The sequence below is a fragment of the Meriones unguiculatus genome, chromosome 6 (genome assembly GCF_030254825.1).
Source record: "Meriones unguiculatus strain TT.TT164.6M chromosome 6, Bangor_MerUng_6.1, whole genome shotgun sequence".
NCBI lineage: Eukaryota > Metazoa > Chordata > Mammalia > Rodentia > Muridae > Meriones > Meriones unguiculatus.
In genome coordinates, this window is record NC_083354.1 from 87670998 (window position 1) to 87688918 (window position 17921).

General features: G+C 43.2%; 1 protein-coding gene across 1 annotated transcript in view; it reads left to right on the forward strand.

Annotated features, from left to right (window-relative positions):
- LOC110549648 (chondroitin sulfate proteoglycan 4-like) overlaps positions 1–17921 on the forward strand; it is a 74475-nt gene that overhangs the window by 48854 nt on the left and 7700 nt on the right. The window contains exons 8-9 of the mRNA XM_060385724.1: positions 4457–4626; positions 16859–17042. Of these exons, the coding sequence (XP_060241707.1) occupies positions 4457–4626; positions 16859–17042 (354 nt within the window). The remainder of the gene's footprint in view (positions 1–4456; positions 4627–16858; positions 17043–17921) is intronic.

Sequence of the window (17921 nt, forward strand, 5' to 3'; positions counted from 1 at the left end):
GTTATTTATGTATTTAGAGATACATCTTCTGTAGTCCAGGCTGGCCTTGGAATCACTTTCTGCAGATGACCTCAAATTGCTTGATCTTCCTGCCTCTGCTTCCTGAGTGCTGGAATGTCAGGCTTGTGTTACCCTGCCCAGTTTACACGGTGCTAAGAACTGACCTCAGGGCCTTGTGCATGCTTAGCAAGCACTCCACCAACTGAGCCACACCCCTGCCTCCTTTTAGTTTATTCAAACTGCTCATATTTTGAATAGAAAAATTCCCTGCAGCACCCAGGGCTCACCGGTGTTTTCTGTTAGTGCTGGCTTTGAGTGACTTTTTGCCAATAATCTTAGCTAGACTGATATAGAAGGAAATGTGAGCCCCTCTAACTAATACCCTTAAGAGAGGGAAAGATGCACCCAATGGCAAGGGCAAATAACAAAAAAGGAGGAGGGAAAAGAGAAATCCTTGAAATTTGTTATTTCTAAAAAAGCACTGAGATGGAAACATAGAAAACAATAACGCCTCAGCATGCTGGGAAAAAGAAAAAGGCCAGCGCAGCCACCCACTTTATAACCTACTTAAGGGACAGACATTAGCTATCAAACACAGGTGGGAAAAGATGATGACAATTTTATTAATTATACTAGCCAGCAATCCTAAAAATAGCAGTGCCTGCCTCCCTTACACAAGTTGAATGGAAGTCTCTGGAATGGGCTTGGCTTACTAAAAATAAAGAAAAACATGTTGTTTAGCTTTATTTATTGTATTTTATGTGTGTAAATGTTTTGCCTGCTTGTATGTCTGTGTACCATGTGCATACCTGTGCCAGCAAAGGTCAGAACAAGACTTAAGATCCCCTGCAACTGGGGTCACAAATAAATGGTTATGAACCACCGTGTGCATGCTGGGAACTACGGAGCCATCTTGTCTTATTTTGGCCTTAAAGCTGAATTAGTTTGGGATCCATGGGAGTAGACGCTGTACCAGTATGCCAGTGCTCTTGAGCTAGGTAAGATACTCCTGGGAAGTTGGTGAGCGCTGCGACTTGAAGAGGAAATACAGTGAGGGATGGAAAGAGTCCCCCTGCTTCCACAACAGACTTCAAGGAAGATGACTTGGCAATCGTTTTTACAGTAACTCCTGGAATGCCTTTGTTAGTTTTAGCGTGGCGTTGATGGTGCTGAGTGTTGAAACTAGGGCAGCTCTCTGCCACTGGGCCGGAGCCCCGAAATGTTCATTTCACATCAAAAGTTGTCCTCAGCTTTTGAGTTTGTGGAAAGAAACCTTCCAAAATGTAGGTAGGTGTATGTCACCTATGATTCTTCTATTATAAAACTTTATTTTTGTTCCATGCATTGTAAGTTTTCCGTCTCAATAAATATGAAGTTTCTACCATCCAACCTACTCAGGCAATTAGGAAACAGTTTAGTGTTTTAAAAAATAAATAATCAGCTACATCCCAGTAACTGGAAAAACATGGTCATCTATTTTTAAAATTCTAAAACTAGGATAATTCTGGCTGCTGCAAAAGATTAAGTACCTTTCATCTAGTCCAGCAGAGTCTGGCCTAATAATTAATGACAGTTGTATTAGAGAAAGGACAGGGACACTATAGCTTAGACACATCCGAGTTTCTGGTGGATGTTTCACTGAATCAGTATAGCTGGGAAAAAGATATTAAAGAGGCCAGATTCCTTTTTTACCTTCAAGGAGACTGAGCTAGACTTACACTTTTTACAGCTTCATGTGCATTACTGGCCAGAGTCCTGATAAATGTTTTCTTTTTCTAGCAAGCCTTACATCTGCTAAGACCCAGCTAGCATGTGTCTCAAGAGCTCACTACAGGAAGCAGATGTTGGCCTCACTTTCCCAAACCCTCCCTGTCCTGTTAGCTCAATTGATATTCTTAGTCACTCCTCCACGCTGCCTTCCTGCCTGCTCCAGATCTCAGCCAGGAGGAAGGAAGATGGATCCTCATACCCTTTTCTCTCGAGTAGCAATGATATTTGATGAAATGAATCTCGTAACTGTGGAATCAGAAGCCCTAGAGTTCAGGTGGACCATAGGGGGTCACCTGGTCCCGCTGTCCTTTCTGTCTGCCTGTGTTAGCTTTCCCAGGTAGCAGGGACCACATATCAGAGTTACCTAGCCTGCGCATGACTCCTGCGGCTCCTGTCACCTGTGCCCTTTCCAGGGACCCACCTGAACCTTGCTCAGCACGACTTCTTCAGCACCCACCCTCAGGTTCTTTGTCCCAGCTGCTGTGTGTGAGGCTGCAAGGTGACGATCGATGCCCCATTCTGTGTCTTCCTTGAGAGTCCCCGTCTTCGTCATGTCCCAGAGGCAAGGAGGCACACTGCATCCTGCCCCAGTGGGTGATGTAAGATGCTCACTTGGTGTCCGAAGTTGCAGAACCATGTGCTCACATCGTCTGCGTTCTAAAAAACCAGGGGAAAGTCTGTTGTTTTTATACAGGCATAATTCATTTTAGAGCTGGTGCAGGAGAAGAATATCCATTCTTACTACAGGGTGGACATTCAGATACTCGTGCTTTATATATTTATAGCATTTTACATTTTTTAATTACCACATTGTGTTTTCATTTTAAAAATTTGAATAAAAATAGTGTGCAAAAACACAACTTTTGGCCAGGCAGTGGTGGCCAGATGCCCTTAATCCCAGCACCTGAGGCAGAGGCAGGCGGATCACTGAGCTCAAGGCCAGCCTGGTCACAATTTTCGAACATTCCCATCGGCAGGTAAAATATATGGAGACCTGGGAAGTTTCAGCGTCACACAGCTAATAGGAGTGTTAAAGCCCTACAGGCAATGTAGCGACTGAGTCGAAATTGAGAGCTTGTATCAAGCAGCGCCTTCCGGGTACATGCAGGCTAGTGTTCAGGGTGTTGTTATTTTGGAATGTGGTTCCCTGAGACTAGGAGCTCAAGGTAGATGTTTATTTTGTCTCCTAAGCATTACTGATAATCAACAGGCACAACCAGAAACAAAACAAAACAAAACAAAAAACATAGCAAGTTAATAGCCACAACAGTTATGGAGCAAGGTTACTGTGACGTGTTTTAATCTCTTTGGTTGGGGAAGTATTACAGCCTCGCACAAGTTAGCAACAAAAAAATTAAACCTTTAAGAACTTTAATTCACAGTTGGTTCATATCATTTGAACTTCCTCTGCAGCCCATCCGGCTTTGGATGTGTCTGCATTGGGTCTTTTGGACACTCAGCCCCGGCTTGATACTTATAAAATTTGCATAACAAGCGAACTGATTTTTACTAGAGTGTATAGCATGTTTTAAGACTAACTATAGCTTCTGTACTTTGCCAAATTTGAATATCAGTTTTTAACAGTTACTCTGAGGAATGTATTACTTCTAAATGAAATTTTCCTGTGTGTGAGCTATATTTTTAAAATTTATACGTATATTTTATTGTACCTTATTTTAATATTTAAATTTGTCTTGTTTTATTGCATACATGCATGTATAACATGAGTGTGTGTATGTATGCATATATATACTCAGAAGGTTTTCATATACATATATGACATGTGTTCTGTTTCCTTCCTTCTCTGTGATTTATTCTCCAAGAAAAGGTTTTGGAAGAGTTTTTCACATTGAATTGCACCAAAGATTCTGTTTAGCTTTAGTGGTGATGTAGGAATATACCATGCCCTTAGGCTGCAGTGGTTTTGTTTTTGTTTTCATTTTGTTTTGTTTTGGTTTTTTTGCTTATTCAAATTGTACTTGGTTCTTTTTCAAGGAATGTTGGTCTGGAGTGTTGAAGAGATTAACCCAGAAAGTTTTGCTGTAATGCTATGATAGAAGCAAGTTTCTGTAGGTCCATCAACAAAAAGTATCATTCTCCTGGATTCTGCAGTTCAGCCTCTTTGCTCATGATAGAGAGAATATGGAAATGGCGTCAATGGCCCACCTGTTCCTCATAGTAGGAACTGAAAGAAAGGAGGAAGTGTTCATAGTGTTCAGACCTTTCAGCCCATAAGCTGGAGGATGGGCCTTCAACATTCAAAACCCTGGCATACACATGGCCTTTGCTACAGGCCTGGGAGGTTCCTTCCCTCCTAGGAAGCACAGTGTCCTGTGTTCCCAGTGCCACACAGTCACATTTTTTTCTTTATACACCCAGGATTGAGCCACAGAGGCCTTATTTGGCAAGGATTTTTTTTTCTCTGGGGAATCAAATAGATGTGAGGCCATGACTGGAGAAGGGGCACAGAGGAGCTTGTTCTTCCTGTGGTTCAGGTGTAAATCACCTCCCTGAGAAACACCCTAGGCTTCACTCGTCACTCGTTTCCCATTGCCCAGGTCTGAAGGCTAGCTAGTGCTGCCCGTTTGTATCCGAGCACTCTCCAGGCAGTTTTCGGAAGTCTAGAAAGACTGAGGAGCTGGTCACCTCTGTGCACTTTGTAGTTATGTGCATATTTTAATTTTAGGTTCCACAAAGCCGCTTTCGTCTCATGACCTGAGAGCTGTGACCAATGATGACAAGGCAGGAAACAGAACTGTAACGTTCACAGTTGTCAGTTCCCCCAGACTTGGGAGGCTGCTGAAGATGAACTCTGACAACCGCACAGAGGACGTTTCCGTCTTTACCCAGTCTCTGGTGAGTCCTGACATCTGTGCTGTGCCACTGAGTGGGGCTGCACGTCTGAGCAGGGAGGGCTGCCATTTGTCTTCCTCCTGCTAGACCAGCAAGAGGTGGACCACTGTGCGGGTTGCTCCTCATTTCTTTTGAAATAGGATCCTTTGCATGAGACAGATGTCAGAAAACACTAACGCTAATTTAAATTCTGAAAGTAACACATTTTTTTTTTTAAATACCTAAACCTGGCACAGTGGCACACGCCTCTAATCCCAGCACTTGGGAGGCAGAGGCAGGAGGATCTCTGAGTTTGAGGCCAGCCTGATCTGTAAAGCAAGTCCAGGATAGCTAGGGCTACACAGGGAAACCCGTCTAAAGAAGAAAAAAGATGTACTTGGAACTGCAGAGATGACTCAGCAGTTGAGAGCAAGTATTGCTCTTGCAGGAGACCCAAGTTCAAGTCCCACCATGTCCAGGTGGTTCACAAGATTCTGTAACTCCAAGAAATCCAACTTCCTCTCTTTTGAACTTTGCATAAACCTGTACTAACGTGCACTGCACACACACACACACACACACATATGCACATACACACACAATAAAAAATAAATAAATCATTTTTAAGGAGGATCTTTTATGAGGAAATCCACAGTATGTATGTAATTATATTTAATATGACATGATAATTATTATATAATATCTTAAAATTGTGTGCATATGTAATTTATACCCTCGGTGGTACTCTGTTACCAGACTCACGGTTTGCACATCTCTTATCAAAATGAATAAGTACTCAAAAAAAATTTTTTTGCTTCCCAGCCAGGAATTGCTCTGAAAGTGACATTCCCAAATATAAATATAATTTAAGCATTCCTGTGGCTTGTCATTCGTCATCTTCTTTCTGCCCTGAAGTACTGGGTCTGGCGATTTGCTTGGCTATAGCTTTGTGTAACTAAAGAGTTTTTCTGAATCTCAAATCATGTTTAGAGGAAATAGAAAGAGTTCTTAACCTCGGAGCTCTTTCTGTATGATGTGATGAGAGTCGATGCAGTTTTTGCTTATCAGTTGCCTTAGTCTGTGTGCATTTGAGGGAGTGGATCATAAGGCCAGCGTAAGCTTCAAGTGTGACACTGGAAAGGAGAAGTATAATGTCTGTGGTTTGCAGACTTCTCCAGGACACAGAACAAACACTTAGAGTGAAAACTCCATTGTGTAGGGGAATCAGGATGCACCCAGAAGCAGCGAAACATGCCTGGGGTCAGTTTGCCTTTTGAATACCGACAAGATATTATTTGAATACCAACAGTGAAATTTTTCCTATAAGAGTATTTGGCTCTAGCCCCAGCTCTTTAAAAAAATGACTGTGTTCATTTTAAGGATTATTTCCAGCAGCTTTTTGTTGCAAGTATGTGGGATTTTTAGATTAAGATCAATATGTTCAAAATATATGTTAGTGAATATAGTAGCTAGAATTAAGTAGCTTTTGCTGCAGTAACAAGAAACCCCCACATCCCAGTGGCTTATGATAACAAAAATGTCTTTTTTACTTGCTTGTATGTCAGCTGTGGGTTGGCTGTGGTCTATTTTTTCATGTCTTTTTTGTAAATGTAACTTTTATTCCCCTGATGTAATTTTCTCCTCAGATGCTTATTGCCTCTGTTTGCTGACATAGTCCTAGTCCTAGAAGCTTCTAGACTCCCTACCATGTAATCTAGGCCTAGAATGTTTGCAGCCTCTGAGACTTACTGATGACTAAGATCACCATTTCTGGTTCTTTCTGACCTCCGACTGGCTGTTTCAACTTAGCTGTTCTGGTTCAAACTCCTAGCTAAGCTGAGTGATTCAAACTGGCTTCTCTCAGCTTCTGACTGAATTGCTTAGCTTGGCTTCATACTAACTTTGGCAACCTGTTCTAATCTTCTGGCTCCTTCTCCTTCTCTGGCTCCTTCTGTCTTCACCTGTGTCTAGCTTGTTCTCTCTCCAACCTGTGTCTGTTAAACTGCCTCCTCTGTTTTATTCTCTGTGCTGCTCCCTTAAGTAGTTTCCCTCTCCTCTCTCTTCTGGTGAGAGTTGGGCGTATCCTATCCTGTCAAACCTTTCTCTGATTTGTCCTTTTTCTGCCACTCAATTAAACATCACTTTCAAACATGGGTGCTTCCATCTATAAACTAATTTTACCTTCATTGTCTGGACCCAAAACTTGCTCCATGCCAGGCTGGCCTCGAACGCAGAGGTCTGCTTGCCTCCATCTCCTGGGTTTAAAGGTGTGTCTGTATTCCAGCCAGATCACACCGAACTAAGTCTTTGGATGTGATCTCTTGACGGAGCAGCTATATTCTGAATTAAAATTCTTCTATGCTTCTTGGTTTCAGGATTTAGCTAGTCACTGTGCTGATGTCAGCAGAGGGCATCAGAGTGGTGGAACATGGGATAAATTTTGCAGCTTATGCACTAGAATTTCGTTTGTATTCACATGTCACTGGTCAAAGGCCCCATGAGGGAGCTTGTTACCAGTGTGTTGGATAAATATAATCTCATAGAGAGAGGAGGCACTGTTCTAACTGCCATGGTGCATTAATATGCAAACTAAAAACTGGGTACAGTCCTGGAAGCCGAGAGTACATTTTTCAATGGAAACAAACCATTTTTAAAATAGAACACATCTGTAAATAGGAAATTAACACACCAAGCCAAATATAAGTTCCAGGGCAAGCAAATAAAATCCAGTTGTTTTCAGATTTTACTGTTTTCTTGCCCCTTCTGATTTCTTCTGCCTTTGTGAGCAGATAGGAGGTACCCGGAAAACCTGTCAGCAATGGCAGGTATGAGCCAGAGAAGTACTGTGCGTTGCTCAGTGATTCACAAGGCCGACTGAGACTGTTGCTCCTATGGAAACAGGGCCAGGCTATAGTCTGGAAACATCCTGTCCCGTTCCACAGATCATGGGGACATGGCGTCTGCCTCTTCCTCTTCCCTGTAGTTCTTCCCTCTGCTGAACTAGTGCCTGTTCCATTCCAGAGATCTGGTTGAATCCTTAGACTGAAAGGTCAAAGAAGAAATTATTTTATCATCTGTAAGGTTGTGTACAAAGGCTGTGTATCTGGCTTTGTACATGAAGAACACCCCCGGTATAATAATTTTTTCTCCCTAAAACATCATCTCAGATATATGCGTAGTTTGTAGAATTTCCACACAACAGCCATCTGGTGCTTTTGTTGTGTGGTATGCGGAGAAAGTGCATAATTTAGGTATTAGAGACGACTTGCAACAGTGCAGAAGTTTCTTGGCACAAAACCTGGAGATCTCGGCTATCTCTGTGACTTGGCAAGTCACATAGCTGTAAAGCCTATGTTTTGTAATATTTAAAAGTAGAAAGGGTCATAGCAATGATCATTGAAACCATATTCATGTACACCGCGCATGAAGCACTGTCCTTGGCTGTCGATTGTCTCGTTCTTCTCCACCTGCAGACTCAGAGCACCTGTGTTCACACAGTTACACAGCCTGCTGATAGCAGGGCCAGGACTTGAGCTCAGGGCTCTGGATTCTAGGTCAGGTTCCTCTCAAACGAGCCATAGCTTTCCCCTAACTGGTTAAATTCTGATAAGATGATACTAGATGTAAAATGTGTAGCATGTTTCCCACGCTTAGTTGAGGTTTGTTGAAATGAAAAGTACTCTTCCAGTGATCAGGAGAGACACAAGCTAGAAATATTATATTCCTTATACACCACAGGGGTACCTGCCACACCTAAAGGCCATATACATACATGTCGGGAAGCACATGAAGAGAGACGGACTTAAAGGCCAGGCTTGGCCAAGCAGCTTTTCTAAGGGGAGTTTGAGCGGGCGAGTTTAAAGCAGGCAGGTGCTTGTTCCAGGAGGCCACATGGTAACTTAGAGGTAGTTGTGTGGTCTAGGTGGGTGTGAGGATCAGTGGGGTCAGTCACTACGATAGCTGTCCCCTACAAAGGTGGTCAGAACAGTTGCTTAAGGTGACGACCTGGGTGACACACACTGAAGGCCCTTAATGAGGAGAGCTGCGTCAAAGTGACTGAGAAAGTCCAGCTGGCGTTCAGGACGGGTGCTGAGGCGACCGGACATCCTGAGGAGTGCAAACACTCATTAGATGGTAGCTAAGGCTTCTGCTTGGTTTTTTTGTTCTCGAAAGTGTGAAAAGTCCCTTTCTACTTCCTCATATTTAAAAGCAGTTTCCCAGGGGAAGGCGATTTTCTGCTACACTGGAATTGGCTGGTGTTTGCCCTAATGCGCTACCGTCATTTAATGAATGGAAATGAGGCCGTCAGAGGAGAGTGACATTTGCTTCACCTTTTGACCCACTTATTGTTTCCTTTAGAGAGTTCCCGGTGTTCTCAAATACATTTCCCTTGGGAACGGGGACGGTGAGAGAAGAGAGCTAAGAAAACCTCAGAGGGCTCATCCAGGGACCAGGTTCTCCATCGCTGGGCAGAGTACCGGCTGGAGGGAGGGGGGATGGGCACCTCCCAGGACTCCACTGGAGCAGCAGAGTGAGAGGGATGTGCTGGAAGGAGAGGAGCAGCCGAGAGCTACTGCTGACAAGTTTTACAGGGTTAAATCTCTCTGTTTGTCCCTTTGAATACCTTGTCTTTTTTTCTGCCTCAGCCATCATAAAGAAAGTCAATAATGTGGGTGAAGGAGGGAGAACACAGAGAAAAACATGGAAAGATAAAACCCAAAATACCAACTCTGACTCCTTCAGGATCATAGCTTACTTTGATGATTCAGTGTGCATCTGAAACACACGCACACACACACACACACACACACACACACACGCACACGCACACGCACACACACACACACACACACAGCATGCAAGCATGTATACTCAGGTGCACACATATACATGTACTGTGTTCAAGGGCTTCCTGACACTGTGACAAACTATGCGACAAGAATCCGTGTAGAGGAGAAAAGTGTTTATTTTGGCTCATGGTTTCTGAGGCTTCAGGCCTTTGTCAGCTGTCACTTGCTTTGAGGCTGGGGTGGGGGGGAGGATGTGCTGGCAAGGAGCACAAGGTAGAGAAATGCTCACTTCCTGAAGGCCAGGAAACAGGGAACGAAACGAGAGAGGAAGGGATATGGAGGCGAGGGTTTCGACATCTCCTTCCAGGGCCTAACTGACCTAACTGACCCTTAATGGTCTCTTCAAGGATCCACCCCCAACCCCGAATAGCACTGAAGCCAGGGAAAAGCCTTAACACACGTGGCTTTGGGGGACATTTCTGATCCAATCTATAGTGCATGCTCTTGTAAAAGCGAGACAAGAAAACAACAAAACGTTAAATTTGTGTCAAGACAGAAAGAACGTCACCCATTAACACAGTAAAACGCTTATTAATCTGAATGTATTCCAGGCACAGGGGTATGCCTCTTACTGTGCAAGTGTGAGGACGTGAGTTCAAACCCCTAGCGGCCACATAAAAGGCTAGGTATATCTGCATATGCCTGTAACCCCAGCATTGAGAGGGCAGAGACAGTGGCTCCTGGGAGGTCATTCTCAGCAAGCCTACCCCACCTGGCAAGCTTTGCTTCAGTGAGAGACCTGTCTGAAGGAAATAATGTGGAGAGAGAGGGGAAGACACAGGACATGCTACTCTGACCTCTGCACGTACCAGCATGGGTTAAACCATGTACACACTTACATGCATGCACCACACACACACACACACACACTCACACACACACTACACCACATATGCCCATTAAACAACACCGAAAGCATTCCAATCCTGGTTAGCTTATATGTTCAGAAATGAATATTTTTCTTGTGACTTGAGAAAGGAAAGAAATTCACCTTTCTTCTTTGCCCTTTCCATACACTGCCTCATTTTCCACAAGCTTTGGCACAGCCTGAAGTTTGGCACAGCCTCTGACAGATGGTATCCTGGTCGCTTGCCAGTCATGTTACGATAGCTCAGATTTACCATCTAGCAGCTCTAGAACACCTGGGAAGTAAGGTGGCAATGGGCTGAGTTGCTGGAAGACAAAGGCATTTCTCTCTGACTGAGGTTTGCTCAGGCAAGGCCAATCGTCCTCACCCGAGGCTCTGTGTTCAATGGAGGGAGACACTTTCCTGTGAAATCCTCCATGAAGGTCCTGATTAGCCAGCCATATGCACTTCCATCAGGCCTCTTCAATGTGCTGAAGAGGAAAAAAAAAAAAGATAGTACTCAAGAAGTAATTTCAATTACATAAAGAGTTTGGAGCTATTTAGCCCTGTGTAACTTACCAAATGGCCAGTTATGAGTAGAATTCCTAGACCAGCTTTTCTCCTCAGAAGTCAGTTCTACCCAAGTGACCTGCCAAGCATTCAATAGGGACATTGTAGGCAGTTGATAGCTGAATGTTCTTTCACCCTTTAACTGAGGGAATTAATTTGTCCTTGGCTCTCTACGTTTCAGGAGGATGCGGTAAAGATGAAAAGTACTGCATCATTTACTTGTAAAACATACACTTTTCTTTCTTCTGATGGATAAACAGAAAAGACTTTTAAATCAGTGCTCATGCGGGAAATAGCTCATGAAAAATCTTAGCTGCGCTATGCTTAATGTACTTTTTGCAAAATAACTGCAAAGAAGCATTTGTGATGTCATCGCCCAACATTATTTTCCTAGCCCAGAAAAAGTTTACTATGTTTGCAATCCATGTCATGTCAGCCTACCGAGGTAAGCAAGTGGCTAGCTTGTGTTTCAGCATCAGATCCTAAGTGGCTTAAGCTAACCCGCAGAAGCTTTTGCTGGACAATCTCATGTCCTGAAGAATGAAACGTAGACATCCACAGAGAAGACAACCGTCAGACTCACATTGCATGAAAGCTCTCTCACACACTGGAGGTGATACCGTCCCTCTCCAAGAACCCATGAACAAAGTAAGCCTCAAATTCCACAAAACACGCTGAGGCTTCCAAGTCGAGCTCACAGCTAATTGAGTGATTTTTCATTCCAGTGCTTGTTGAGATAATTTAGAGTCATTAAAACAGCAAAGTGTTCTGGCTTTGAGGTTTATGACAGCCGGCCTCTTTTCTTTTCCACAAAGCCAGTAATTGCATTTCAGCTATTGTGTTGTTATGGGCCGGAAGCCATCCTTCTTCGTCTCTGCACAGATAACGGTTTTCTCGGACTGCATTTAGAAAATTACAAAGCCATTGTAGGTTATTAATTTTGTCCAATTACTTCTTCTCCCAGAGTCTGGACTTACTGCTTTTCGTAACACACAGACACACACATACACACAAACATATGTTATAAAACACACATTTCCCAAAGGCTGTAAATTAATTTATTATAATTTAATGGAGAGTAAAATCAGCTTAGTGTCTCATTAGGCTTTTGTCTTTGAATCTGCTGAGTAGGGAGGGCCCAGCCTTCCATGCTCCTGCCCTAGCCATTCTGTGCCTCCTTGGGCTCACTAGTTCAGTGGCAACCAGTCTCCCTTGACACGTGTGAACATTTTCTAGCAGTATTTTTTTTTCTCAAAAGTTTCATTTTGCATTACACTTCACTGAGTCATGTGGAGAGAGGTTCCCGTTTGTGGTGATTATTGTATTCTCACCGTGTCACCAATTCAGTGCTCAAATCTAAAATTAACTGGCAGGTCTTGACCCAGTGGCTTTGAATAGTCAAAAATGTTCTGTTCCGTTAGAATGGTTGGCTCTTCCTGTGAAAAGACAGGAAACACCCATTCCCGTTTTAATGAGAGACGCTTATTCCTTCCTTTGTTCAGTCCCCGTGGCCACTGTACCACCACAGACGGGGCGGCTTCGCTGGTTAGTGTTTTCAACTTGACACAAACTGAAAACTAACACCTAAAAAGAGGGGCACTCAGCTGAGAAAATGCCTCTGTAACATCAGGCTATCGGCATGTCTGTGAGGCGTTTTATTGATTGACAGCTGATGTGGGAGGGATGACCCAGACCACTGTGGGTGCTGGGCAGGTGGTCTAGCATTGTATGCAAGCTGAGCAAACCTTGGGAAGCAAGCCAGTAAGTTCCTGACTTGAACTCCTCTCTGGCTTCCCTTAATGATAGACTGCGCTATGGAAGTGTAAGCAAGACAATGTCTTTGTGATATGGAAGTTAAACCAAGTAAACTCCTTGTTCCCTGTGTTACTTTTGGTCAGTGTCTTATCACAACAATAGAAACCAAACTACAACAGTGACTAAGGGCCTTAGAAATATCTTCTTTCATAGCTATGGTGCCCAGAATCTGAACTCCATCCTGCTGGACCTAAATCCTAAATCCTCTTGGAATGTATTCTCTTTCCACCAGAAGGACCACCACCATGCTTGTGGAGGACAGCTGGGCACAGACATGGCAAGATTCCCACAACAGATCAGAAATCCAGGCAGCACAGAGTGTCCATGGCTACAGAGTTAGCAGGGAACAGGCTGTCTGAAGTCGAAACAGGCAGAAAAGGCATTCCTAAATGGTAAGGCCTGGAAACCTCTAGCTGGAGATCTGCAACAGAATAGCACACCCAAATAATTATTAATGAGTTGTGGTTCATGCCCCCAAAGGACTGGATTGATCTCTGCAGCATCTTACTAGAAGAAAAATATCTCTTCAAGGACCATATCTAAAGCCATGGCCTTCTCTTACAGAGACAATGAAACCTTCCTTTATATGGAAGAGCCTCCGGGGGCTCATGCCACTGTAAGTGTGTAGATTTTTAATAAAAATGACCAAGTGAGGCCACACAAATGGTTATAATTAGGAAAGAGCGGAAGGTAGCACTGGATATCTTGATTCAGTTATGTACAAGTGTGTACAAGCCTCTCAAAGTATCAGGTCCTGGTCTCTGGGACTCATGAGTGAGTGAGCCCTTTGGTGTCAGGCTTTGCAGACACAGTTAATAGGGTTAGAAGAGCGGCCTGGGTTATCTAGGTGGACCTTAAGTGCAGTCACGTACATCTTTTCAAAGAGGCAGGAGATTTATATAGACAGATGAGGAAAAGCCGGCTGACCACAGAGGAGGAGGTTGGAGTATTTCGGCCACAGGCCAAGGAATGCTTGTTGCCAGGCAAGCTGAAGGAAGCAAGGAAGACATGACATGTTTGGGATGGGGGTGGGGGTGGTCAATCTCCGTGCGTTATTTGACTCCACCAAGCCTGGCACATTCAAGATCCCTCTTCATCCCTTTTTATGTAGATGACTCTTTGATCCTCAGGCACCAGTCAAAACCCCCAGATCTCTGGCTCCATGCTTAGGAAAGCAGCTTGTTAATTGCTCTTCTCGGGGTCTCTAGTAAGGAACTGATCAAATGGAAAAAAAAAAAAAAAAAAACAAAAGCAACTTCCTTTTCCTCCTATCCTACCCTCTACCTCCTAGTGTCTTATGTCTTTCTGTATGACAGAATAAATCTGACACCAGGGTGGAACTGGAATACTGGGCGTGGTATATGAGCGAGTGCACGTGTTTTGCCTGTTCATGCACACGCCCATGCATTCGTATGTGGAGGTCAGAGGTAGATGTTGGTTGTCATCCTCTCCTGTTCACCATCTTCTCCTTTAAGGCAGGGGTTCTCTCTGAACCTGGGATCACCTGCTGGCTAGCCTAACTGGCCAGTGTCTAGCATCTGCATGCCTCGGCCCCCACAACACAAGGTTTATGACTACATGTCACCACCATTCCTGGCCTCTTTCATGTGGAACAGTGAGTACTTCTCACCCACTGAGACATCTCCCCAGCCCCAATACCGCCTTTCTCTAAATCATAACCCACGATAAACACGGCTGTGGGATGAGCTCTTCCTCAGAATCACTGCAAATCCATACATGTTCTGGTTGATACCGACTGCCCTGGCCAGGCCGGACACGAAGAGGCATCTGTTTGCTCTGGTGATACTTTTTTAGCTGACGCTCCCCGTTACTCGGCTTCTGGAGTTGCAGAGCATATCTTGCGAATTTCTTTGTAGCCTTTAATTTCAGGGGTCTGCAGTGTGGGTGCAGCCCTTAGATGGTGGAAATAGCATGGGCTCCGGAGCTGAACAGAACCAGGTACGAGGCTCGGCTTCCCCACTTTCAGAGCCTCATCTTTTCTTTTTCCCAGTCTGTCGAATGCTTGTGTTGATCTTCATAAAAGGGAATGGTGCTTTCTTTCTAAAGCTGATTTAAAAAAAAATAAAAATGATTTAATGTATTTAGCTTTGTTATAGGATAATTACAAGAAGTACAAAGAGTTTACATGTTCATTTCCTTTGTATTCCCATATTCTCATTAGCGTTTAACAAGACTAACTCTCGTCTTTTTTCACACACTTGTCTTTGCAGAGGTTCATTTCTAAAATTAAGGCAATCTAATATAATCACAGTGTAATTTTCAAATTCATAATTTTAACATTGCTACAATGTCAATATGCAATTTATATGTCATATTAAACTTTCCCAAATTGTTCCAAAAAATGTCTTTAGTAGGAAAGGGGAAATTATCTACAACATAAAACAGCATTTAGTTGTCATGTGGCTTTCGTGTCCTTTAATTTGAAACCTCTCCTTAGTTATCAACATGGTATCTCTTGTGACCTTGCCAATAAAATAATTTATGACATTTATTTTGTGTGTTTGTGAATGTATGTGTGTGTACGTGTGTGTGTGTGTGTGTGTTAGAGGACAACTTGTGGGAGTTAGTTTTCTCCTTCTACCTCGTGGGTTCTGGGGGTGGAACTCGGGTCATGAGGCCTGGTGGCACAGTGCCTTAACCAGATGGGCTGTTTTGCCAGCTGAACTTGGCCAGTTTTTAAAAGAATACAGGATAGTTCTCAGCAGTGCTCATCACTGTGATTCAGCTTGTCAGTTCTGGGCATGGATTTAGGTTGTGCATCCTGGGGATGGATTTAGGCTCTGTATTCTGGGCAGGAACTGACGGATTCTCAGCGCTTCCTGCCAGTCCACCTTGATGCGCACTTTGTCCTAGGTTTAAGACTGGTTTTCATGTTCCTCACACCATTCTTCTCCCTGAGTTTTAGTTTCCTCCCCTGAAAGGCATGATCTGCTCTTTTGACTAGTAAGTGTCCCATGAAGACATGCTTTGTAGCCATTTTTGTGTCCTGTATGTCAACACTCTTTAGACCACTGGTTTTAGCAACTATTTTAGAATTCTTACTGGAATCATTATGGCTGTTAGTTACCAAGTGATAGCTTTTCTTATTTAAGTTCTTCTGTTGCATTTATTAGTTGAGATTCCACACCAATGGCTTTCTTAAGACATTGTGATGACCCCTCCTGTTTGGGGGAAAATAGCTGGACAGATCTAAAGTGACATGAAATGAAAGCTCACCCTTCCTCCCTTCCTCTTCTCCAGGGCCCAGGTACTCAGCTGAGTGGTTTATCTGTACACCCTTCATACAGTGGAAATACAGTTATCCAAAGTTGTTTTCAGGCAATTTTGGTTTTAGTGACAAGAAGCTTAAGTTTCTTGTTCTTGCAGGTTTACCTCAGAATTTAGCACACACACACATACACACACACACACACACACACCACATGACATAAAAAGGGGGGGGACTTACGAGAACTATAAAACACCTATGAGAAATACAAAATGTGCAATATGGCATTCTAAGGACCTTGACTCAGATGGTGCAACCATGTGTGTGTTTGTGGGGTTTTGTGTGTTTGTTTTGTCTTGTCTTTGTTTTTGCTCTTAATTTTATTTTTACCAGACTGATAGAGAAATTTGGACAGTGGCTACATATTTGCTGATAGGAACTAGTTATTTTTAATCCTGAGGTATTTTTAATGCCAATACTGTGGTATGTTTTTGAAAGTCACAATTTGTGAGTACTTCCTGAAGTATTAATAGATGAGATTATATAATGTCTAGGATTTGATCACAAATAGACTGTTGAACAGAAAGTGGGCAGCATGATACACAAAACAAGACCTGTTATATGAGCCAATAATGGCTGAAGATGTCCCTTCTGTAAAGAAGGTTTAGTATACCTTTCCATAAGAAAAGCACTCCAAAGTGATGGCCATCTCAGAGTCACTGTGCTTCTCTTTCATGGCTAGATCAGGTATGAAATAGAATCTCCTAGTTGCGAAAGGAAGTAACCACATTTTTAATGTTTTTTTTTTCAGTATACAAATATATGAAATAATTTGAGCATGAATATAGTAATCCCTGCAAAGAACATGTCTACTCCATGTAGAATGTGGGTTAATTCTTGTATTATCCCGGAAGCTTGGTCCTAACTGCTCATCCTTCCGTCCAGGTCAATGAAGGGCTGATACTGTACCAGCACATGGATCTTGAGAACACAGGGTGGGCCTCAGAAGACTCCTTCACATTCACGGCTTTCTCCCCTCCTGCAGCCCTGGGCCCTGAGGACTTCCGGATTACCATTTCATATGAAACGACTGAGTCAGGCCGACAAAGCCGGCTGCTTGCCAATACAGGTACTGCCACCAAGCTATGGCCAGTGCTGTGTCTAAAGTAGAAGAGAGAAAACGTGGAAATGAGTCTTCCCTTTTGTGTCCAGGCCACAATATCATCCTCTGGAATAAACACAGTTATAGCCAGTGGTTCTTACTCTGCATGCCCTCGTGTGTTTCCTGTCATGAGCTTAACGGTGAGGCATGGCGGTTTAGCTTTAAAGAATCTCTTTATACCTCCAAATGAGAGCCTTATCATGCCCGTGACTGAAAGGTGTTGATAGAAATGAAAATAATGAATGGAAAAGAATTATTAAAAGCTATGCCTGTCTCAATATCAGGAGAGATTCAGCCAGAGGTAAGTTAGCAAAAGTGGATATAAGGTCTTAAAGCTTGCTTGCCTGAAATATTGGCTTAAAGGTTATTTGCAGGTAATTCCCAGTCACTCTCCTCCCCACTTCCTCCCTGTGTCTATCCTGTGCTCCAGCCATTTCCCTTTTTCCTCAGTTTAATTCCCACATGTATGTTACCCTCTTCTCTTCCCATCTCCCTTCGGGTGATCACTTTTGTACTGTTATGCCCTCCAACACACATAAACACACACACACCTCCACACATATGCACACCCCTCGGGTTTTTTTTTTAGTAAGAAACCATGACATTTGTCTCTCTGAGTTTCACTAACTTGACCTAAGAAAATCATCTCCAGTTGCATTCATTTTCCCCAAAATGTCATTCTTCCTTTTTTTTCTTTATGACAGTGTCAGAGTCCACTGTATGTACCTATCACATTTTCTTGACCATTGATCCATTGATGGACATCTAGCCTGATCTTACTTCCTATCTACTAAATATAGATGTTCAGGTATCCTTGTGAGTGCTAAGAGTTTTTTGAGTATACAA